At 32.0% G+C, this 25911-nt stretch overlaps 1 protein-coding gene across 1 annotated transcript; it reads right to left on the reverse strand.

Annotated features, from left to right (window-relative positions):
* LOC127709651 (uncharacterized) lies at positions 1-25145 on the reverse strand. The gene is made up of 4 exons (XM_052215257.1): positions 25090-25145; positions 835-965; positions 196-363; positions 1-17 (listed from the first exon to the last, which is right to left on the reverse strand). Exons 1-4 carry the CDS (start codon positions 25143-25145, stop codon positions 1-3), a joined length of 372 nt encoding a protein of 123 aa, XP_052071217.1.
* Between the last annotated feature and the right edge of the window lie 766 nt (positions 25146-25911).

A 25911-nucleotide genomic window follows, 5' to 3' on the forward strand; every position in this document is an offset into this window, starting at 1 on the left:
TCATATCAATGTATTCCCTAAAATGCAAATCATATAAGAATTATATACAAATAATGATTCAGATCATTAAATGGTATGTGTGTGTTACCTTAGGGATGGCAATATGACACATACATGTTCTCCAGAGTAACATAGAATGTGACATGGAAATAACTTCTGGTTCCCCTTTGTCATGTTGGTATTCAACCATCTCACTGTAAATTGACCTTTTGGTCACACATGGTGGTAGGTGTATTTTCTCCTGGTTGGGTAATTTCTCACCAAATTGGATGGCATACATATGCAACCACGTCATTGCACTTTGGCTAGAAGCATTCATTCTACCAAGAAGATTACCAATTTTATTGATAACAACTGATCCATCTAAAATTGGAGACAATAAGAACTCTATTACTCATGTAGCTACAACCAGACACAACATGTTCATACATAAAAAAAAATTTTTCGTAGGCAAGTCAGATAATAAACTTTTTATTTGTTTTTTCTGCATGAAATTCAGTTAGTGTTTTAAAAAATCCTTATTCCTCCATTACAGGTTTACTAAAAAAAATACCTGGGTGTGTGGCTTGAAGGCTACTTAAAAGGTTTACGTTGATAAAGAGTTTGGGTTTATGATTCTCAAACTGTTTTTATGTTGATAGCTTGGATTAGTTTGTCAGTTCTTCTTCCATAGAAATTTGAATCTACAATAAGAGTCTTCTGTCTCAGTGATACACAGGTGTTCCTAGAACGGATGAAATAGCAATAGGGGACTTAAATATCTCATTATCTGCTAGCAAAAAAATAAAAGTGTACTCAGTTTTTAGTTGCGTGATGCATGTTTTATATATTTACCATAAAACTTTTTCTGAATACTATAGTACGTTGATTTAGGGATTCCAAGAACCAGTAGAAAGGCTGATAGACACACTGAAGATGTACCTATCAGGTACTTGAACTCATACTTGCAAGTAAGTTCATTGATCCTGAAAGAGAATAAGATCATATTTTTTTAACTAGAAGTATTCATTTACATTTTTATGTTGTCATAAGTTAAAGATTTTTTTGTCAATATAAAACCTGTTATAACAAAATCATGCAATCAAATAAATGTGTTCTTGAAAAATTACACAGGGTAAGTATAATAATAGTGCATTTGAATTCATACAGCAGGTAACAAATTTCAGGTAGTCCCATGAAAAATTGTTCAGTGTTAGCTCATATTTAACCTAGCTCACTACATATTACTATATGTACCTGTTAAAGTGTTTCAATTAAGCAGTCTGTAATTTTGATGGCTGTGGATTGTTGTTGTTTTTAATATTTGTTTTTCATTTATGTTATCATATAAATCTGGACGTTGATTTGTCATGTCTTGTTTTACACTGTCATTTTGGGGTCCTATACAGCTTACTTTGCTGTGTGAGTAAATGCTCCACTTTGAATGCCGTATTGTGACTGACTTATAATTAAGAGATCTTTAAAGAAAATTCCATGAAAAGATGTTGTCTTCTTTGGCCCCTAAGCTAGGTGACGTGATAGGAGATAGAGAATTTTACGCTTACTGTCATACAATCAGAACCATTGATACAAAATAATTGTATTAGAATTGCTGATAATTTGAATGGCAATCATACCACATCTTCTTATATTGAAATATAAACATGATAATAGATGAAAATTATACATCAATGAACATATACCTAGAACGGCTTTGTAGCCAATTCAGAATGAACTGACTTTTTTCATTTGTAGACAGGGATTGAAAATTATTTCGAACAGTCTCTGCAGTCATAATGTTCAATCCTGATTTGCAAAGCATTGAACAGCACACCATGTATGTGAAAGAAGTCGGTGCTTTCAGGCTTCTTCTTTCTGCAAAATTTAAATAAATAGAATATGAGCTTACTGATTGATAACCCACGATGACAACATAAAACCCATAAAGTGGATTATCTCCCTTCAAAATCATCAGAAATAATCATCTTGCTTCATGCACATAAACATGTGATACACTTTTAGGGAGCTATCATTTGATTTTTATGGGGGGCTAGGATGAAAAATTTTGTCCTGCCTATTTATTTTTCCCTCTATTCGGTCCTGCTTTTTTATTTTTCACTCTATTCGGACCTGCCTTTTTTTATTTATCCTGACCTTTTTTTTTACATAAATTGTCATCCTGCCTTTTTTTTTTGCAAATAATCTCATCCTGCCTTTTTATTTTACTCAATACTCCTGTCCTGCCTATTTTTTTCAAATTTCATCCTAGCCCCCCCATAAAAATCAAATGGTAGCTCCCTTACTTTCATATAATATTTTATCAAAATATATTGAGTAGGTCAATGAGTTGCCCTTGCAAGATTCTGAATATGTTAAACAAATGCAAAATGGTTGTTGGGTTATGTCCCTAAGCAAGCATCCAGCAATTATAAGCACAAACATAGGATGTCTTACATTAGACACACAGATGAATTCGGTGGTTCCTTGTACCCTCCACTAACTTTCTATGCATGGGTGTAATACATGTTAGTAATACACTATTTTACAGAGAATGCGGTTTCTGATTTCTAGTCATTTTGATTAGTGAAGACAATAATTAGGACTACCAGGTAATAGACAAAAAATAAATTTTTTGGGTTTAGTATATAAAGAATAATACATGGTGAAATCCGTATCACATGCCATATCATCCCGAGATACCAATATCAGCCCGAGGGTCTTTATGATCGAGGGTGATACGGCATGTGATACGGATTTTGCCATGTTTTATACACTTTATCATATATTTAAATAGGAGAGTATATAGGAACTGCTTACTGATACAAAACACCTGGGTTACCTTTAGATTCATTTTTGCCTCGTTTTAACATTTATCAAATATAGGAACTGCTTAATTATTCATCCGAAGCACCTGGGTTTACTTACAATTTGTGTCCTGTAGTCCATAGAAATATTATGTTTATTGTATTTTTTGTTGTTGTTTATATGTGTTTTATTTTCATTGAATTCTTTTTGTCCTACTTTAGTAATGTTGTACTATACAAAACACATTCTGAAATAAACCTATTAAGAAAACAAGAATATGTCCCAAGTACACGGATGCCTCATCCGCACTATCATTTTCTATGTTCAGTGGACCGTGAAATGGGGTAAAATCTCTAATTTGGCATTAAAATTAGAAAGATCATATCATAGGGAACATGTATACTAAGTTTCAAGTTGATTGGACATCAACTTCATCAAAAACTACCTCTACCAAAAACTTTAACCTGAAGCGGGACAGGCGGACGAACGGACGGACGAACGGACGGACGAATGGACGGACGAACGAACGGACGCACAGACCAGAAAACATAATGCCTATAAATGGGGCATCAAAATTATCAATTCGATAACAAGTATACTATAATAAACAAAGGACTACTTTAAGACTGGTGAGAAAAATATGTACTTTTGAAATATCAAAATTTATAAAGTTTAACCCTCTTTGCCCGTATTTTTTTATGATTTCATTTCATGTGCCAGAAAATATGAAAGCTCGACGTCTGTGACGTCACATGCCAAACAATGATGTCATTAAAAAAAATGGCGTAATGACCGTTCCATTTTGGAACCATTGAAAAATATTTCTCTAATGTTTGTGCGATAAAGGGTGTGATAAAGGGTAGACCTGCGATAAAGGGGTGTGATAAAGGGTAGACCTGCGATAAAGGGGTGTGATAATATCAGATTATTACATGGCATATTTCAAATCAGATGTATTATCAGCCCAAGGTTCAATATCAGCCCAAGAGCCGAAGGCTCGAGGGCTGATAATACATCTGATATGAAAAATGACATGCTATGATCTTTTTATCATATGCTTCAACAATGGAGAAAAACAGTTTTTTGGTCCTTTTTCGTGGTTCTCACATAGAAGTTCAAAAAGTTAAAAGTTTACGGACGTCGGACGCCAAATGTAGTACATCCGATAAGAAATCTTTCAAACATATGCCTCAACAGAGGGAAAAAACAACAGCATGATATATTGCCGATAAAAAAAATCAACAAAACATAATGAACACAGTTTGGAAAAATTTGTAAAAACATTTGTAAAGTATCTTTCTAAATTATGCTGGAAACTTTTAAAAATGCATTTATTTGAATTTTTTTTTTGCATTTTACATAAGATATTATCCTGTATCCTAATAATTGTTTTGTACCTTACTTTAATTGTAATGTTTTTCACTGAAAACGTACCATTGAGAAGTATTCTCCGGAATTTGCCGAGTATCGCCGGAATGCCTTGCGATAATGTTAAAGAAAGGCATGTGATAATAATCGAAGCATGTGATAAATTTTTCATATCAGTCCGCTATACACCATTTCGGAAAAATATGGAATTCACGTAAATTCAATGCTATTATCATACTGTAAAAATTATATGTTATTTGCTATAAGTATATGATAAAGGGTCTGCATCAAAGATGAGCGATACGGATTAAACAGCAGGCTATTAATCAAATATTCAAAACAGCTGTATTTACTACTAAATATATGATAAGTATATATATAAAATTATATATACATGCTACTTACTTTTTCTCACAGGAGTTTCCATTGTTTCATCTCCAGGATAGTTCATATGACGGTCAACAGAAGACCCAAATGGTCTTCCTCTTTTTCTATGTGCTAAAATGCAAACATTACCATGATAACAAGAGGTTTGCTTGTTGTTTGATTTTTCCACAATTACTTAGTAATAAACAGTTGAGTGTATTGCAATTTATCAAAGCCATATTAAAATGTCATGCAATCTCTTACCTCAAAATGTACTTAAATAGAGATATAAGAAGATTTATTCTAATGCAACATCGCTTGTAATGTTAATTTTTATTGGATAAAGTCACCAATTTTCATGGCATCAATTCACAATTAATGCTATGGAAATGTACATGCAAGCGCAGACCATGTTTGGAAGATTTTTAATGTATAATTTGACGTTTTTTTTCTTTCAGGTTCATTAGAATGAAGATAGCAATATTGTATTTTAAGCTTCAACAGCATCAATTGGTGATTTTTGGCCACAGATGATTTTTAAAATGTTTATATCATTGTAAAAGCTCCAAATTATCTCCCTTTGGCGCAAAAATGCCATTTTTATGCATTAAAAATGAAATATTTTTAACTCATCGGTGACCTATATTTTTAATATTTTTTAAATGAGCTGTACTTAAACTGATCAATTGTAAAATTTAAGAGATTTTTTTAATTTTGGTTCTTTTTCGCTATTATCTCTATTACTCCTATTAGTTAAACAGAAAAAAAGTACCTTAACAAAAATGCATTTTCGATATCATACACTAGTCAAAACATTTACTAAATTTTATCATCGGTACAAGGACATCATTCGTAAATATAACTCAACATGCAGACATCTTATACGTTCGGGTATTTCACATCCAATCTTTTATGGTAATATTCTTTAGAAAGCACAAAAATGTCATTATTCACCTCAAAAGCTAACAAAACCTTTAAACAGACTTATTAAGAAGGGATATAGTTACGATACTGTTGTCAGGTCATTAAAGATTGCATATTTTGGCTTTAATATTGTTTCACTTATAGGGTCTTTGCATCGGAATTCAACACATTTATTCTAAAACCAGTTGTTGGCATGACACGGGTTATGTTCTTCTCATATATTTTATGACGGTATAATACTAAACCCCTAACAGGAGGGATTGTGCCTGATATTCATATGATGAAGACATAATCTTTCAATCAGTTTAATTGAGGTCTGGAGCTTGCATGTCAGTAACTGCTAGTAGTCTGTTGTTATTTATGTATTATTTTCATTTTGTTTATTTTCTTTTGTTTCCTATTCTGATATCGGACTCGGACTTCTCTTATACTGAGTTTACTGTGCGTACTGTTGTGCGTTTGTTTTTACTACATTGGCTAGAGGTATAGGGGGAGGGTTGAGATCTCAAAAAACATGTTTAACCCCGCCGCATTTTTGCGCCTGTCCCAAGTCAGGAGCCTCTGGCCTTTGTTAGTCTTATATCATTTTTTAATTTTAGTTTCCTGTGTATAATTTGGAGTTTAGTATGACGTCCATTGTCACTGAGCTGGTATACATATTTGTTTAGGGGCCAGCTGAAATACGCCTCCGGGTGCGGGAGTTTCTCGCTGCATTGAAGACCCATTGGTGGCCTTCGGCTGTTGTCTGCTCTATGGTCGGGTCGTTGTCTCTTTGACACATTCCCCATTTCCATTCTCAATTTTATGCTTCTTTCAAAGGCAGATTGTGTGTTAAATGAACGGTGTCCTCTTTTTTTATTTAATTTTCTATTACGTATATGATAAAGCTCATTTATAGAAAAAAAATTAAGCGAAATCCTATATTTAAAAAAAAAATCAGTAAAATAGGGGAACACCTTGTGCTTTTACTATTCAATTGTGTAACATATAACCTTAGACATACATCTTTAAATGATTTACCCGAAGGTTCAATTAATATTTTCAGCAACTTCATCTCCTGACTCACATTCTAACTCAGAATAATCTGTATCTTGATTGCTGTCTGAAATTGAACAAATAAATGAATTCACCTTATTCAAAATAGTAAATTAATTTTTAAAAATTGACTTTAGAAATTGTAACCAAGCAAGAGTATCTCTATAAGCATTGATTCCTTCATCCTTTAATTAACAAGGCATTGCAGCTAAATTTTATCTGGAAAGTCACATAAATGGTCATATACAATATAAGGTCAGTGTCAGAAAAATATAAACTATTTTGTATGAGGCCGAGAAACTGGGGAAGGGCGAGGTTCTACCGAGCCCTTCACCAGTTTTGCGCCGAATACAAACAAGTTTATATTTTTTTTACATTGACCTTATATTGTTTTTATACTTCAACTTAAATTAATACATTGATAGCTATTAAAATTGTAAAACTAAAGTCAAACTTATTTTCATCCTTTAAGGAACCCCTGATTGTGGAAAAGTGTTGCATGATAAAATTCACATTGCACAACATATAAGCTGTGTTACTATATTTAGGAAATAAACACAACTAGTTGCAGTGTAAATTGTAATAGTAGGAAGTGTGATTTGCATGAAAGCACAATCCCAGGAAAACCCTGCATGTATAAATCATGCATTTGGGGATGATATTTGGGATTGGAATAAATCTTATAATATTACATTTGGGAGCTACAAACTATAAGTTTTTGCTACTTTTACAATCAAAATCCTTAGTTGAATTTATTGAAAGAATTATTGAACAGATTAAAACATTACTATAGCTATAGCATACATTTTATAAATTAAGGTGATATACATTTAAAGTCATATGAAATGACTGACTGGTGAAAAATAATGTTTATCCAATTCTTGAACCAATGCATGTATTATATATATCATAAAATAAGTCTTCTGTGCACGATTTTGTTTTTTTTTATGCATCCATATCGCATAATCGTCAAATCAGCTAATTTAATATTTAAACCAAAATATAATTTGTGATATTGAGTTTGGGGTTAAACAACGTGCTCATATAATCAATTAGTTTTACACACTCAAAAATTTAGTTAATGTTTTACAATCAAAATCCTTAATTGAATTTATAACCTTCACCATTATCACTATCATCAGGACTATTCATTTCCATCATACATGTATCTGTGATATTTTCATAATCTGAATCGAAAAATTAATGAACAGATTAAAACATCAATCAATATACAATATATCCATAAAGGGGCAGAAAAAAAAATATATCATTGAATTTGACAGTTGTATGTGATTAAGGAGCTACCATTTAATTTCCAGGGTGAGGGGATAGGATGAAATATGAAAAAAAGCAGGCCAGGAGTTTTGAGTAAATGTAACTAGAGGCTCTAAAGCACCCAAGTTGCTCACCTTGGTCTATGGGCAAATCAAACATTAAGCACACTCTCCAACATTGAAGATAAGAATAGACTTCATGACAAAAATCTTTATTTTGTTGATCTTGTATTACTGATCTTTTAGTCTGTTCAGTTTCTTTGACTTACATAATAGATCTTGCCTTGCTGATCATTTGAGTGATTTAAAGTGTTTATTTATTTATTATGATTTAAATCATATGGGGCGTAATAGAAAAACTTTCTCTCTAAATATCATTTCAGCCATGTCAGCTATGTTGATAATGTTAGCCAGCTGTGTCTTCCGACACGTTTTTTTTTAACTAGATACTTAAATGACGATTGTGGCCAAGTTTGGTTAATATATATCACAGTAGTTGTAGAGGAATTGCAAAATTAAATCACATAACTCAAAAATGTAAAATGTAAAATAAAGTTGTAGAAAATTGGAAAAAATACACTTATGTGTTACCAAGGTTTCAAAATACACTAGGTTATGTTGGTTTCAATATAGAATTATTCATTATATCTTGGGTACAAACGCTCTACTCTTTAAAATGAACCTTGTAAATTTGTGTACATTTTGCAAGGAAGAGCCAGAAACTATAGAACATTTACTTTGGGGTTGTCATATTGTAGCCGACATTTGGCACAAACTGAATTCTTGGATTTTCGATATAGTTCATATCGAAATTTCACTAAATTTGGATATTGTCATTTTTGGCCTGTATGAAAATTATAAATTGAATTTTATCAAAAATAAAGTTATTTTACTGACAAAGTACTTCATTAACAGATGTAAGATGCAAGATATAAAACCTCATATAAAATGACTTCAAAATTACATAAAAGAAAACTTGATTTTCGAAAAACATATTTCCTCAAAATATTTAAGTGTGGAAGAACACAACTTGTACTGGAACCCCTGGGCTAAGGTCACTGATTAAATTTTAATGGGGTAAATCCATATACATATGTGTGTATATTTTATGTGTATATGAATATTTGAAAGTATATGTATACTGTTGTACCATATGCATGTACATATATGTTCTTGCACTACTATTACTACTATTATTGTATTAATGAAAATGTTATTACCATACTTAATCCATTGATTTCATACTGTTATACCATAGTATGCTTATTATGCTTATTTATTCGCTTGCTTGATAATTGTGCCACAAGATAAATATTTGTTGATACCGGTAAATTCATGAAGGAAAAAAATAAATTATAAAAAATAACCCATATTTCAACCGATACTTACATCTCATATATCCCAGAGAACTTGAAATTATGGATACTACTGATATTAGAAGGACTGCTTCATACCTTGATCTTTTCCTCAATATTGACACAGATGGACGACTTCACACGAAAATCTATGATAAACGGGACGATTTCAACTTCCCAATTATCAATTTCCCATTTCTCAGCAGTAACATACCCGCTGCCCCTTCGTATGGTGTCTACATATATCAGTTGATACGTTATGCTCGTGCATGTTCACACTATACGGACTTCATATACAGGAGTGTGCTTCTAACGCAGAAACTGCTCCAACAAAGTTATGAGGAGTACAGATTAAAAATGACACTCCGTAAATTTTATGGACACCATCACGAATTGGTTGATTCATACGATGTGTCTTTGTCCAAACTAACAAAGGACATTTTTACCACGTGTTAGGTTGTGGTTTGCCATTACGTCGTCTGATCTTTTAAGTACCGAACGTGACTTATTCCCGATTGTGACTGTTTTGCTGAGTGTGAATTCGCATTGCTATAAGACGTGTCACGGTATTTTCTATCAAAAATCCATGTATTTAGTTTTGATGTTAAATTTGTTATTCTCATCGGATTTTGTCAAATGTCTTATCGTTTGTAGTTGTAAATCTTATTTTTTTCTGTTCTATTTGTGTGTTACGGTAAATATAATTAATTATAAATTTATACGATGTATTTGGTTTACAGTTGGATATAGAAGATATACCGACATAGCTTGATAATACAATTAATTATCTAATTACTACCACAATTGTATATTAATAAGTATTGTAATTTTCATTGTTATTAATACATGGTATATCAGTATTACAAACCTAATCTTGAAATCTAAACTATTTTTTTGGAAATTTATAGAAATTTATATGTGACGTCACATTGTGCGTCGATCTCTTCGGCTAACATATAATACGTTGTTCATGTTTTTTATGTGCTGATTTAGGTTGTGTTACGTATTCGTATTTATTCTGTAGTTATTCACCATTTCGGCGTTAACATGTATATCTATTATATAGTCATTTTTATAAATTTACTGTTAGCAAAAGTATGAATTATTCTAAATACTAAGGATTTTCTTATCCCAGGCATATAACCTTAGCCGTATTTGGCACAACTTTTTGGTACTTTTGGTCCTCAATGCTCTTCAACTTTGTACTTGTTTTGGCTTTCGAACTTTTTTGATCTGAGCGTCTCTGATGGGTATTGTGTAGACGAGGCGCGCGTCTGGAGTATTAAATCATAAGCCTGGTACCTTTTGATAGCTATTATTTGTGTGTGTCTCTGTCCTGTATGTTCTCCCATTTATTTGTATTGTAGTCCTGTCATGTAGTCTTGTCATTTTAATGTTATATTTAACATTGCCATAAAAGCGGGAGGTTTGGCTAGCCACAAAACCAGTTTCAACCCACCATTTTTCTTAAAATGTCCTGTACCAAGTCAGGAAATGGCCATTGTTATATTATAGTTCGTTTCTGTGTGTGTTGCATTTTAGTGTTGTGTTTCTGTTGTGTCGTTGTTCTCCTCTTATATTTGATGTGCTTCCCTCAGTTTTAGTTTGTAACCCGGATTTGTTTTTTTCTCAATCGATTTATGAATTTCGAATAGCGGTATACTACTGTTGCCTTTATTTATTACCACGTCCAACAATGTGTTCAAATGACAGTGTAGCAACTATGATGAAAAAAGTAAATTTCAATCTCATTTTTGAGTGTTTTATTTACTTAATACTTGAAAAATGAGATAAATGAAAACATGTATACCCATAGAAGGTTCATTCTATATGCAAAGACTTAATTAGCATATTGAAAAAGTTTGATAAATTAGTGTTAATACCATTGGTTGTTTGAAAATCAATGTATCCACTATTTCTCAATAAAATCAATTTTCATATTTTATACTTTTCGTGTTTTTATTAATCATAAGTTTTTGATAATATATTGCTATCTTTCCATTGCCTCATTTCATCTAATGTATTTATGTAGACATTATTGTATAGTACAATATATCAAAAACATATTGTAAAAACATGTATGAACAATCGAATGTCTTAATTTTTGTATAAATAATTGAAACAATAACAAAACAAGTCTTAGTACTTGAAATATATATATTATGTTGTGGTCTTATGTAGTAGTTTCATTTCATTGTTTTTATGTATTTTAATTCCGTTTTATATTTTCCTCGGAGTTCGGTATTTTTGTTATTTTACTTTTTGAAACATATGAGCTATTTGTAAGTATTTATTTTAAGTGCCAGTCTGTCTAAGGACCAGGCAGTGACCAAGACATGAATGTCTCAAATTTTGAAGAAAACTTGCATAAATCATCCGAATAACATGTTATAAAGAAAAAATAGTTTTCAGACCAATTTGATAGGGTTGCTATTGAAACAGGGCCATTTGAATTTGCGAAAGCAGCGAGTAATAGAGGTTAATATAAAACCCACAGTTTTTCACTTTTTCAGTCTCATGAAATCTGCTGTTTATATAAAATTTAGTATTTCTCCATTGAACTGCAACTTTTTCAACTATCAAATATTCTTTACCAAAATCTCTTGACATAGCCCATTTAATATTCATTGAAAATAAGGGAGGAATGTAAAACGTGAAATAAATCTTTATCAAAATAAACATATATCCGGTTAAATTTAATATCAGAAATTGAACTGATAATAGAATGGCATGGTGTGATTGTTTCCATCTGTTTGTGTGGTCATTTAAAATTCAAAGACGGTTTATATTTGTTTATGCGTAACATACTGACTTATACATAAATTATAGTAAGGAGCTAAAAGTAACAATGAGATGTTTTAATTGACTTTAAAATGTAACAGATAAACAACTTATTATGGTAGGTGCAAATAAGTACCACAACATTAAAGCAAAATGCACTAAATTTTATAAATTCAATCAATATATTGAACAATTAAGGGATTAGTAAAAAAAAGTGTCTGACAGACCCGAAAAATGCTCATAGGTTAAAAGTCATTACTGGCAAGCTGCTGACCAAATATGCGTTATTCATTTCAGAAGTAGATTAGAAAAGTGTGACGGAATAATTGGTTGATCGAACGGAGGACGGACGGGTGTGCAAGTTGAATGCAATCCTAAAAATTTGTAACAATATCATCGTTAAAGAGTAATTCGGGTAAACATTTTACCTTAAGACGTGTCCTTAAAAAGTAAAACGCTAAAATCAATGACAAGTTTAATCCCACTTCTCACACGTAAGTTTATTTTCATTTTCTTTGACGAATTATCAAAGTAAATAGTTGACATAGTTTTTATCTTATTCACCAAAATGTGCTAGAAAAACATAAGTAGAACACACCAATTACTAACACCCTTTGAACTTGTAAGTATTATTTGTCGTAAAATATCATTTATACTTCCTGGCTATTTTGTACCTGTCTTTTTTTAATTTAATATAAAACACCTTCTTACTTCTTTTTTGTTCATTTTCTGATCAAAAATAATTGTGTTTGTTTAAATTTAAGTACATGGACTTTTGCCAAAACATTACTTATTCATTGTGATATAAAATCATTTGTTTATTGATATATCAATAAATGTTTTTGTTGTTGGTTATGACGGACAATACCAGTGATACCCAATGACTTCTATTTTATTTCACCCAGCTGATAATTAATACTTATTATAAAAACAAAAGAGAAGAAGGAAAAGTAAAATAACAAAAATACCGAACTCCAAGGGAAATTCAAAACGGAAAGTCCTTTAAAAAATGGCAAAATCAAAAGCTCAATCACATCTAACGAATGGAAAACAACTGTCATATTCCTGACTTGGTACAGGCATTTCCATATTTAGAAAATGAGGGATTAAACCTGGTTTTATAGCTAGCTAAACCTCTCACTTGTATGACAGTCGCATAGAATTCCATTATATTGACAACAATGTGTGAGCAAAACAAATAAACATAATAGGTAACAACGTCAAAAATTGGGGTACAGCAATCAACATTGTAATATAATCTTAATCACTATAAAAACAAATAACTGTTTCAACAAAGAAACACAAAATGGCATATAGACAAAGTACATAAGCAAAAAATGAAAGACAAGAACTCAAAATTGACCATAGCACAATAACACAATAGGTAAAGTTTTTCTCAAATATCATCAAATTCTGAACAAATCTTTAACTCGACGATTATATTCAAAACAAACGCAGAAGTTCAAAGTTTATTCATTCTTTTGTTTCGGAGCATATTTTCTCTTTTATACAAAGTGCAGTAAAACAAACCACATCATTTGAGCCCCTTGTCAATGGAAATGCGAAATAGTTCTTACTGTTCCTGTAACCTCATCAGTACTTTGAATAAACTTATTTAAAAGGTTATCTATTTACAACCATGGTAAAATCTTTGAATATTGTTTTATCGGTACTCATTGATACCTAAGTCTGGGAGAACATAATTTAGTTGCAATTAGCCTTGAACTAGCTCTAAGTAACTGTCAGTACTGTTAAATCGGTCCTTTGTGTGTTTTTCAATCTGAAGATTAGCCATTTCCAACTTAGTTTTACAGTCCGATGTTACACCAGTGTTTCAGGTTAGTGAGATTGTTACACCTCTACATTCTATATGTGTGCCTGTCTTCAATCAGGAGCCTTTACTTTAGTGGTTGTCGTTTGTTGAAGAGGGACGAAAGATACCAGAGGGACAGTCAAACTCATAGATCGAAAACAAACTGACAACGCCATGGCCAAAAATAAAAAGACAAACAGACAAATAATAATACAGATGACACAACACAGAAAACCAAAGACTAAGGAACACGAACCCCACCAAAAACTGGGGGTGATCTCAGGTGCTCCGGAAGGGTAAGCAGATCCTGCTCCACTGTCTGTCATATTATTTTTTTCTCATTTGAATTGTTAGAAGCGCTCATTATGGTAGACATGTTTTATCCAACGTGCAGGTTGTGTTTGTTGGAAATGGGAAAATGATTACGTTAGTTTCTAAAAATAGCTAGAAATATTCAACCTGTTCATCATACATAACTATTGGTCAACAGTCAAAAATACCGAACTCCAAAGAAAATCCAAAAATGGAATTCCCTTAACAAATGGCAAAACCAAAAGCTAAAAACACATCAAACGAATGGAAAACACCTGTTATATTAAAGAAGATCTGTTGGTTTGAATATTACATATATTAGTCTATTCTCAGAGACGATTTGTTGGTAAAAACTTTCTAGATGGAAAAACAATGGTGTTGCTTTTCTTTTGACACTCAGTTTGTTATTCTTAGTTTTTGTATCAACTTTTCCTATTTACATTCAATACATTAATTTTAATTTTTGTATTAAACTTTGATATTGCCACTCAGTGTATTAATCATATTGGTATCAAAACTAACATTTTTCACAAATATATTTAGCTGTAATTCCACATCTATTATCATTCCAAGCAAAGTGAGCGTTGTTAGAAAGACGTGCACAACTTCCGTCTCCTGATGGTTGTCCAGTATTCCAATTAGTAAACTCAGGTGTAGAATTGTCAGATAGCCATCTCCATTTACTATTGACTTTCTGCAGACCAATTAAATAATTAATAGGTGGCCCCACTGAAATGAAGTAATATACTATTATGAAATAAAGTCGTCCAAATAATTTCTTTCAATGTTCTAAAAAGTATCTGCATCCACCTTTACTTATATAAACTGACAACGCAACCATTTGATAACAAGTACTCTCTATATAATTCATGAAATCTAACAACACCATACCTGATAATAAAGATGTGACGGTCATTTTCAATGGGTTTTTCTTTCTTTAGTTCACAGGTGAACCGTATTTTGTATCGACTATGGGCAATTCTCTGATGAGTATGATTTGTTATGTGAGTCTGTCTTATATTGTTGCCATGTCCGAAGTTTCGTAATTTTTTCAAAAATATACATGTCCGGATTTTTTCGTTATACCTGTAGTAGTTTAGGGGATTTGATAGTACATTAGAGTAAGATGGTGATTTACAGATTGAACTTGTGTACCGTTCCGGTTGACTGAATTTTGGTGGAATTACGAATCCTGGACTTGTGTCTTGTTAATCCAGTGTGTCTTTATGATTGAGATTGTGTTTTGATGATTGGGTGTGCGTCTTGGTGATTTCTTGATTGTCTTGTCGATACAGTCTTTATTAATGATTCATTCGTCAGGTTGATTTAGTGTGTCTTGATGATTTGATATGCGACTTGATGATTCATTATATTGATGATTTATGTTCGTGTTTTAATGATTAAGTGTGTGTCTGTGATTTTATGGGCGTCTTGGTGATTTGTTTTAAATTTTTCATTCAACAACAATAGTGCACACGCTGTTAACAATTACTCCACTAACACAGCTATCTCAGTGAAGGTACTCGTTTCATTAGAACTAGAAATCTATGGTTGTGACCCACACTTAAAATGTAATATAAGGAATAATTAAGGATTTAAAAACTGTGGTTCTCCCTATCATAGCTTGTTGATTCAGTGTGCCTTATTGATTAACTATGTACCTTGATGATTTCGTGAGCACCTTGATGATTTAATGTGTGTCTCGTTGATTCAGTGTGTTTGGTAATTACATATGCACCTTGATGATTTAGTGTGCGAATTGTTGATTTAGAGTGTGCTTTGATGACTAAGTGTTCCTCTTGGTGATCAAGTTGGCATCTTGGTGATTTCGTGTACGCCTGATGATTTAGTGTGCATCTAGGTGAGTAAGTGTGCGTCTTTATAATGACATTGATGCCTTTGGTGCAATCTATATTTTTTCGGTAGGACGTCATATATGTGGGTGACCATGCATAAGTCTTGTTGATTTAGTATAGGTTATATATGTGAATTCATGTCAATGACATGAAAATTATGAAATGAATAAATTGAGAAAAACTAACGACCTAATTCATAACAAAACAATTTACAAAAAAAAACAAATATGACAGACATGAACCAACGACAACGTATGAACATTTAATTCATGGTAACAGTAGTCACTGATGTAAGGTGTTAACAGATGTTCACCAGATGACTTAAAAAAAAAGAAAAAGAAAATTCAATTTTTTTACGAAATGCCCCCTTAAAGGGACATTAGCTACGATTTAGACAAAACTGTAAAATACGATTCTTTTTGGGTCAAGTATTAATAAAAGCGGAATTTGAAATAATATTTCGCTATAAGCAGTCAGTTTGACACAAATTTGTCAAAATAAGCTCAAAAACATCGCTGATGTATTATTGACTTGCAAGTCAATAATTTTAACCTTATTGAATTCGTATTCACGTAACTTTTAAGATACCACTAGGTAGAGATCAGTTTCGCATGTAATAGGCCTGTTCCACAGTTGTTTTTCATTCGTTTGATGTGTTTGAGCTATTTTTATGACTTTCCGTTTTGAATTTTCATTGGAGTTTGGTATTTTTGTCGTTTTACTTTCAGCTATTAACATATATTAACATAGAAAGTGAAACAAGGGTGAACAATTTTGTTGACTGGTTCGATCCACAAAAAATCATTTTTAAACAGGTAAAAAAAAAAAAAATATGTTTATATGTTTACTTACATCACAAGAGGATTTAATCATTATATTTGGTGCTCCCAGTTCCAAAAGAAAATTAACGGAACTAATTTTACCTCATCAGTTGCGCATTTCGACAATACATGTCTCTTCAGTTATACTCGAGGTGAATCTTTTTGAAAATTCATAAATTATCAAAAATGATGCTTTTGAAACGAACAGGACAAAATCATAGCTAAAGCCAGGCAAAAACCACTATGAAAATTGCATTTAAGGAACACATTATACGTAAGATCTCGTAAGATAATTCATATCCAGAAACATTTATGATACTGAGTGTATGTTATTACGCACCTCTGTCGCGTACAACGAGACATTTTTATATCATATTGTTTTTTATGTTTATCTATATGTCATTTTATTAAAAGTTTATATGAATATTTGTCTTTACAAATCATTACGTCACATGGTAATTTAGTGCCGTGTGACCAGGATTTGTTTTTAAATTTTAAATAATGTGAGCTCCGTAGGACGGAGGAATAACCAAGCGAAAACGAATAAAAGTAAGTGCCATTTAGTTCATTTTTAGTTGTTTCAAAAATTTGGCTACCCCAATGACAGGTTTGTCAAAAGCAATGGGGACAATGGGTATAGTTCAAATGATTTCCCCTGATGACGAACCGCCATCGAAATATAAAAAGAATGAATAAGGAGTATTGAAAAATACTCAGTATTGATAAATATCTATCAGGGTAGAGTAAATTGAATCGCCTACCACCCGAGCTTTACGAGTGTAAGATATTATTAAATGATCAGGTAAATATTACATAACCAGAAGTTAAAGTCGAATGAGCTGCTTAAATTACCGACAGCTATGGTTTCATTTTACTTCGAAAACACGCCAACAACCCGTGTAAATATACGTCAAACGCTTATCAACATTAGCAGGTAGCATACATCGGTTAACCCGGCGGTCTTCAAGCCGTTGCACGGCAGCTCGTAGGGATTTTATTTTTATTTTACTATTTTTGTCGCATGATTATCTGAAAATAAAAGCAATGAGACCAAATCCAATTACTCTGCAAGCTGCAGTAACAGCATTGCCTTGTTATGTTAAAAATGTTATATAGTGGTGGGTTAATTTTCTACCCGATTTCAACGGAATATCGGTGATGAACCTCGAGAAAAGGTCAAAGCTGGATGAAGTTTTTTTCTTTAGACGTATGTTTTTCGGGGTGCGGCGGTTGGTTGAATGAAAATTTGCTCCATCAATTTTTTCTATATATCATTTTAGATACACATTTACATATTAACTATTTCGAATAAATATCAATAATGTTATGTTTAAACCTCTACATTTTCTGTAGGCGGAAAACTTAAGAGGAAAGATAATTCATATTTTGTGCTATAACACTGTCTCATTTACTGTAATTAACATTGGTAAGTCCATAAATACTTTTACTGCGTTGTCTGATGCAAATTTGCTATATTGCTGCTATAAATGAGTTTGAGATTTGTGCTGTTATTGAAAATAGGTTTCCTCATTACTTATGTTGAGAGCATCTATCCCATCGAACTTGAGATAACGGATACATCAGATACAGTTAAGTCTGTCTCATATCTTGACTTGGCACTCATACCACATCTTCCTTTATCTATTTACATCTAGAAATTAACAACAATGGTCAGTTGAAAACAAAACTTTACGACAAAAGAGATGATTTTAGCTTCCCAATTGTTAAATTTCCATTCCTATGTAGCAACATTCCAGCAGCGCCTGCATACGGAATATATATATCTCCCAATTGATACGATTTTTCAGGGCTAATATTTCCTATCATGATATACTAGTATAAGTCATACTATTTTCAAGCTATAAGTCGTGCAAAACTACCCAAATTTGCATAGATTGTTCATGAAAAAACACATTTCTTTGAAAAATCTGAGAGATAGAATTTTGAAATAAAATATGAGAAGATAGGTTTTGAAATATGCTTTAAAAAAACTGGTGTCACTGACCTTGTTTTCTTGCTACAAGTAAAAATTATAAAATTTCTTTATCATTCCTTAATAAAAATTTTATTATTTGAGTTTTCTCCCCTTAAAAGGCTAAGTTGACAATTTGATTTGAACAAACACAAATATTTGGTATTTAATAAATCAGTCTGAAAAATGCAATAAAACATTTATTTTGTCTTTATTTCAATAAACAGCCTCACCCATTAATTGCCAACCTGTCTCAAAATTTGCAGATTTAAGCAAAGAACTAGACCCATTGTGAACTTCTATTTAGCAATCCAAGATGATGATATACAGTTAATCTACCTTCAGTATGTTTATGAGAAGTTAGTATTTCTTCTTGATTAAGCAATTAAGGTAAAATTCTTGATAAAATTGTTTTAAATATGATCTAGTAGATGCAAAACGGGTAATGTACAGTGTTAACCAATTGATGACTAACGTTTACACGGAGTACACGTGGTAAAATACAACATACTTACATGTTTGTACCATTGAATTAATCCATTCGTTTTCATTTGAATTGTCTATCTTCACCAATTTCCCGTCCATCACTTTACACGTATTCTGATTAGGAAAAACAATCATAGTTTATGATCATGAATTCGACTAAAAAATAAATATATTTTTGTTTGTTTTAAACATTTATAGAAGCGGAATAAAGAAATAACATTCCGCTATTAGCAGTCAGTTTGGTTCAGTTTCGTCAAAGAACCGTCACACTGGTGTATTATTGACTTATTTTTACATAAATCTATTAGACTATAGATCGCTTGGATCCTGAATCGCCTGACCCGATAACACAATAATCGCCCTTTGATTTTCGATATCTAGACTGTAGACAGTGTTTTACTGGTTAACGCTTTTTCATACACCTTCCCAGTCAATTTCTTAATTTGATTATTATGCATAAAATAACAAGTAGGGATTGAATTTACAGTGTAGATAATTTCGGTCATGAATTTTAAGGTGAAACAGTGATTAAGTTCAAAAAGGTCAAGCATGAGTACGTTTGAAGCTTTTAAAATGAGTTAAAGTCAACATTACCATAAAACTGTTCATATATAGAGTAAGAGCCGATGAAGTTTTTATAATGTTTATATAATTTGTCCCAAATGTAGTGCACTACACTGTAGAAATCATATTAAGAAAACACAGGTGTTTTTTTTTTTGCATTTATTGATCTAACAAAATGTACTACAAATTGGTTGTGCATAGTTATTGGCCTCCTATCCTGAGAAATTCATTCTGTTCCATGTCAAGAAAAGATAACTTTTGACATTAAGCAGCGTATGGTTTGTTTTCAATGCCGAAAATTCGAAATCCCCCTAAATTTCAAAACATTTTCCCTCGTAAAACAGGTAAAGGGGTGTGAATGTTATCACCTGATTTTCCTTTTAAGGTATTGAAAAGTAAAATCACAAAAATACTAAATTCCGAGGAAAATTCAAAAAGGAAAGTCCCTAATCAAAAGGCAAAATCAAAAGCTCAAACACATCGAACGAATTGAAAACAACTGTCATATTCCTGACTTGGTACAGGCATTTTCTTATGTAGAAAATGGTGGATTGAACCTGGTTTTATAGCTAGCTAAACCTCTCACTTGTATGACAGTCGCATCAAATTCCATTATATTGACAACGATGCGTGAACAAAACAAACAGACACAATAGGTAAAATGTCAAAAATAATTGAATGTTTTTATGTTTTAGTTGTTTTTTGTTTCGTATTAATCTGATTGGTCAAGTCATTTTTAATTGTATTCTATTGTTTGTTCCATTAATGTGACACATTTCATAAATCAGAAAAATACCAAAAGAAGAAAATATCTGTTTTTTCTATGTCAATCCTAAAAAGTATTTTGTACCTTTGAAATACAACAAAACCATAAATGGCTCTCATTTTTGTTTCTGTCATAAATGTGCAGTTTGGGGTGAGGGTATGGTTCAAATGGGAGAATTTGTTGGCAGTGCCAGTTTGTTACTAATTTTCATTTTGTTGCAGTATTCAACCAATTGCTGTTACCACTTTATCTAGCATGCTGTAGTAGCGCGCACTTTTTTTTACTCTGCTTTAGAAATTATATTTTGATTTGTTCTTTGTTCAAGTCAGTGGTCATACTTTTGGTAGCAGCACTGTGCACACAGATGTGTTATTATATGCTTCAGTTTTACGATATATGGTAAAGTGATACTAAAGGGGCGTTGGTGTGCACTAAAAACTGGTTTTACTCCGCAATTTGTATGCGCCTATACCAAGTCATGCTATCTGGACCATGTGCTCTATGTTAATGTTTGACTGTGTTTGTCTCTCTGGGTTTTTTTATTTCGACGGAGTCGGGTATTGGTGGTTATATGATTCCGTGTATAGATCTGTTTTTTTTCAAGATGATCCTTTAAAGAAGAAAAATATCTTCAAATCAAACCCCTGATGTTTCAAACATTTCGCTTTGTAGTTAAATTTCATAGGGTGAAATTAAAAAAAAATATATGGTTAATTGGAATAAAAAAATTACCCCTAGCGACCATTGTTTTCATCTGATGAGCACAACATGAGGATTATTGTACAAAATCCACCATACATCACTCCAACGTAGCAATTTGAAGCCAATGTGATTTTCCATAGAGTTTTAGTGATAACATTGTGTTACCAATGCCGCATTTTTTGCCATCCAAACAAAATGTTAAGATCCAATCAGTGAAATGAAGAAAAACAATCAAAACCTTCGATATATTATTCCTGATAAGTTTGATTAAAATAGCCTGTTTTGGTTTCAGAGGAGGTGATGTTAATGCAAATTTACGATGGACGCAAAGTGATGCCAGCAGAAAAATTAACCATATGGACTAGTCATGATTAAACAAAAAATTATAAGGATTAAACACATTTTTTAATGTGTAAACTGGGTCGCTGACTCACAAATTTTACATAAAAGTCATCTAGAAAAAATTTGTTTAATCCTATAGTAAGTAGTTATTAGTAAGATATTATGAAATAATGTGGTTACCTGAGCGTCATTCATTGACAGGAAAGTCGTCCCAAAATAATAACAATTAGTTTTGAAAGCCTTCCAAGGATCAATGCACTCAACATCTGCAAAGAAAAAATATATGATTTTGTTGATAAATGCTATACCTAATTTAGATGATTAATCATTTCTTTCTAAGTATACGATTTTCATATAAACCAAAATTTTTACTGAATTGCAAAAAAAGAAATTTCTGAATCCATATTGCAACTAAAATGTGGAAAAGTATGTCGATAAGGTGAATTCCAGCTAAAATTTTGAATGCAGGTTCCATATAAAAAGTAAAATCACAAAAATACTGAACTCCGAGGAAAATTCAATCGGAAAGTCCCTAATCACATGGCAAAATCAAATGACAAAACACATCAAACGAATGGACAACAACTGTCATATTCCTGACTTGGTACAGGCATTTTCAAATGTAGAAAATGGTGGATTGAACCTGGTTTTATAGCGCTAAACCTCTCACTTGTACGACAGTCTCATCAAATTCCGTTATATTTACAACGATGCGTGAACAAAACAGACATTATAAATAAAATAGTCAAAATATGGGTACAGCAGTCATCACTGTGTTACAATATAATTAAACTCTCTTCTGCTGGATGTATAAGAACCAAAACATCAACAATTTCTTATTTCGTATTTGTTGAAAAAAAACCCACTGATATAGTAAATGTAGCAATGATAAAAAGATAGGTCGGACGATATTTTGTTTGTTTTGTAGATCTTAAGGAAGCATTTTGCACAGTTATGCATGTACACTTTTTTTATTCGAGCGCCACTGATGAGTCTTTTGTAGACGAAACAAGCGTCTGGCGTACAACATTATAATCCTAGTAAATCTTTGAAGAGTTTTTGTTAACAGTTAAAATTAATGAATCCATATTTTCAGATCTTTTATAGGAGTTAGACAAGGCGAGTCGATGTAAGAAGCCCCAACATTTTTAAGTTATTATAATGATCTGCCAGAAACATTTTATTTATGTTGACCCTGCTGATCTGACGAACAACAAAATTCGTTGTCTTTTGCATGCAGATGACGAAGGTTTTTCTAAGAACATATATAAGACGGTTTAAAATGAAGAATGAATAGATTACAATTTTATTTCTCAAAACGGTGTTTACGTTTAAACTTGAAACAAAAGTTTTATTGTTCTAATGAATATTTGTACAAATATGAAATGCCATATCTTTTGCTATCTGTAGTTGACAAATTACTCGTCTAAGCAAAAATGGTACCCAAATTTGCCTTCAGTCATTGGCTAATTAAACTAGGAAGTAAGTCGTTAATTAGATGTGCATGCAAAAAATCCCTCTTTTGTATGGGCACTATATTTTGGAATAGAAGATATTTGTATTTGTATGTGTATCAATTCAGAGTAAACGCAGAGTGTTATAACTCTTCAAATGTCAGACAAAAACAAAAGATTATCACAATCTTTTATTGTAAAATTACAAAATCCAACTGTATTCAATTAGAATTTTAACACTTGATTTTCTTGGAAAAACTTACTTTCTTTTGCTCAGTTTTAACAGTTCAACATAGAACTGTGTCATTTTGTATATTCTTTTTCAAAGCTTTTGACTACATAAATGTGTAAACCAGTCACGTTTTAATAATAATGAAAGTGGTTTGATGAGGGTCAGTTTTTTTTATTTAAAGTATATATATATATTTGTCTATGTTAGGTCCAGTCAGTTATTATAAATTAGATAACAATAAAATACCCAGAACCCACTATATGGTCCCAGCTGTTTATCAACTGCCATTTCATGTAAATAGTGCAACTACTCCAACGAAAAGCAAGAAAGATAAAGAAATAAAACAAACCTGTTTTTCCAATACTTAAAACAGAGCTTGTCTGTGAAGCTTTTATTTCGGGACACACATCTGTTACATAAAGGTAGCACTTTTGTGCTGAGTTGTCAAAACTTGAAGTCCGGCATCCTTCCTCGATTGCACATTGACATGCACATTCAATTATACTTCTTGAAACGTAGAATATAAGACTGCTGATCCCAACAATGCTGTAACCTTTGTTTGAATTGAATACGTTTGTATTACCACGTCCAACAATGTGTTTTAATGACAATATAGCAGTTATGATGAAAACAGTAAATTTCAATCTCATTTTTGAGTGTTTTGTTGAATTAATAGTTCACTAATGGAATAACGAAAAACATGTATACACATAGAAGATTCACAATATATGCAAAGGCTTAATCAGCGTATTAAAAACACATTATAAATTAGTGTTTATACCATTGGTTGTTTGAAAATCAATGTATCCACTATTCTTCAATAAAATCAATTTTAAAACTTTATATTTTTGTGTGTTTATTACTTATAAGTTTTGATAATATAATGCTATCTTTTTATAGTTTAAAACTTATGTTAGTCTAATATATCTATGCAGACACTTTATAATACTATCATATACATAATGTCTTAATTTTTGTAGACACAATTTAAACAGTAATACAACAAGTCTTAGTATTTAATATATATATATATATATATATACAAGTCTGAAATTAAACCCAGCAGTGTTAGAATTACATTTTTATGCTGACAAACGTTTTTCCCTCAATGGGATTTGAACTCACACCTTTAGTATATATATATTGCGTTCTGTTGTGGTCTGTTGTATTTTTCGTAAATACTATCATCGTCTTTATGTATTTTTGAAACTTATGAGCTATTTGTAAGTATTTATTTTGAGTTGACCACGACAATTTTTGAAAGCACATGAGACCGAAGCAAAAAGACCCGAAAGGACATCTTAACTCATAAAACAAAAGCAAACTGACACCGCAATGGCAAAAAAACAATAAACGAATAAAAGACACACAACGGTATATAAACCACAACATAGAAAACCAAAGACTGAGCAACAAGAACCCCATTTCATGAGTAAACACAACCTGCTTCACACGTCGTTTTGCTCATATAAGTACAAATTCGGTGATAAGACTCTATCGGTAGGTCAAAGGAGGAAAGGAGGACGGGATCCTGTCGTCATTTCTTTGTAATTCAAGGACAAAGCATTTCCGCCATAAATAGACGAAAATATTGTATAATCAACGACTAAACCATGATTAAGAAAAATGATCAAAAACCTTCAATCGTGTTCCCCCGCTTTGCTATAACTAAAACCGGGGATACTTTTTGAGAATATAATGTCGTAATTTTCTGCTTTATTCATACATATTTAAAGTATTACTCTTACCATTGCATGCGAGTATTACTTTCTAGTATTTACACTAGTTTATATGTAGAATTTCCGCTCCTTAACTGTATTTTTGTCTTAATCCTTTCATCTTAAATCCACAATAACGTTGACCTCCGGTAATATTCCCTTACCTCGTCCAATCCATGTCAACATTATCACACTTGTTTACATGTTTACTCTGGAACATGGTTCCTTTGTAACACCGATCTAAGCGAATATATTTTAGCTTGCGTTCCTGCAAACACTTGTCAAATACAAGAAAATCAAAGAAGCCCGATCATTTAATTTCACATTCAGATAAATTCATGATGCTCTTTCAATTAACAATCCAAACTTTTCTGAGTGGGTTCCATTAATATATCCTCCAGGATTCGAAATTAAGAAACAACAGACACGGCTCCTTCCATGTTTAGACTTATACCTCGAATTTGACATAAGCGGTAATCTCAATACCAGAGTCTATGACAAGCCAGAAGATTTAATTTTGAAATTATAAATTTTCCCCACCTTAGCAGCAATATACCAACTTCACCTGCATATGGGATATTCATTTCCCAACTCAGTCGTTATTCAAGAGCTTGCAGCTGCTACTCAGACTTTATAAAACGTCACCAGTGTCTGAGTAGAAAGTGGATTAGCCAAGGTTATGTCAAAGAACGTCTCGTCCTTTTTCTTAAAAAGTTCATTGGAAGATACCAAGATCTTGTTAATAAATATTCCGTATCAACTTCACAAATAATGAATGATGGTCATGAAGTATAGATTCTAGGTACTGACGTTGTTTATCATCTTAATAACGTGTTAAAGTTTCCCCTTTTTTTTTTCCTTGTATATTTTTAACCTTTAGTCCATTTTTGATTATACTCATGACGTGGCTCGGTACTTATACATCCCGTCATTTTGTTATTGTGCTATGGTCAATTTGGAATTCTTGTCTTTCATTTTTGCTTATG

The sequence above is a fragment of the Mytilus californianus genome, unplaced genomic scaffold (assembly GCF_021869535.1).
Source record: "Mytilus californianus isolate M0D057914Y unplaced genomic scaffold, xbMytCali1.0.p SCAF_7, whole genome shotgun sequence".
In the NCBI taxonomy this organism is placed as follows: domain Eukaryota; kingdom Metazoa; phylum Mollusca; class Bivalvia; order Mytilida; family Mytilidae; genus Mytilus; species Mytilus californianus.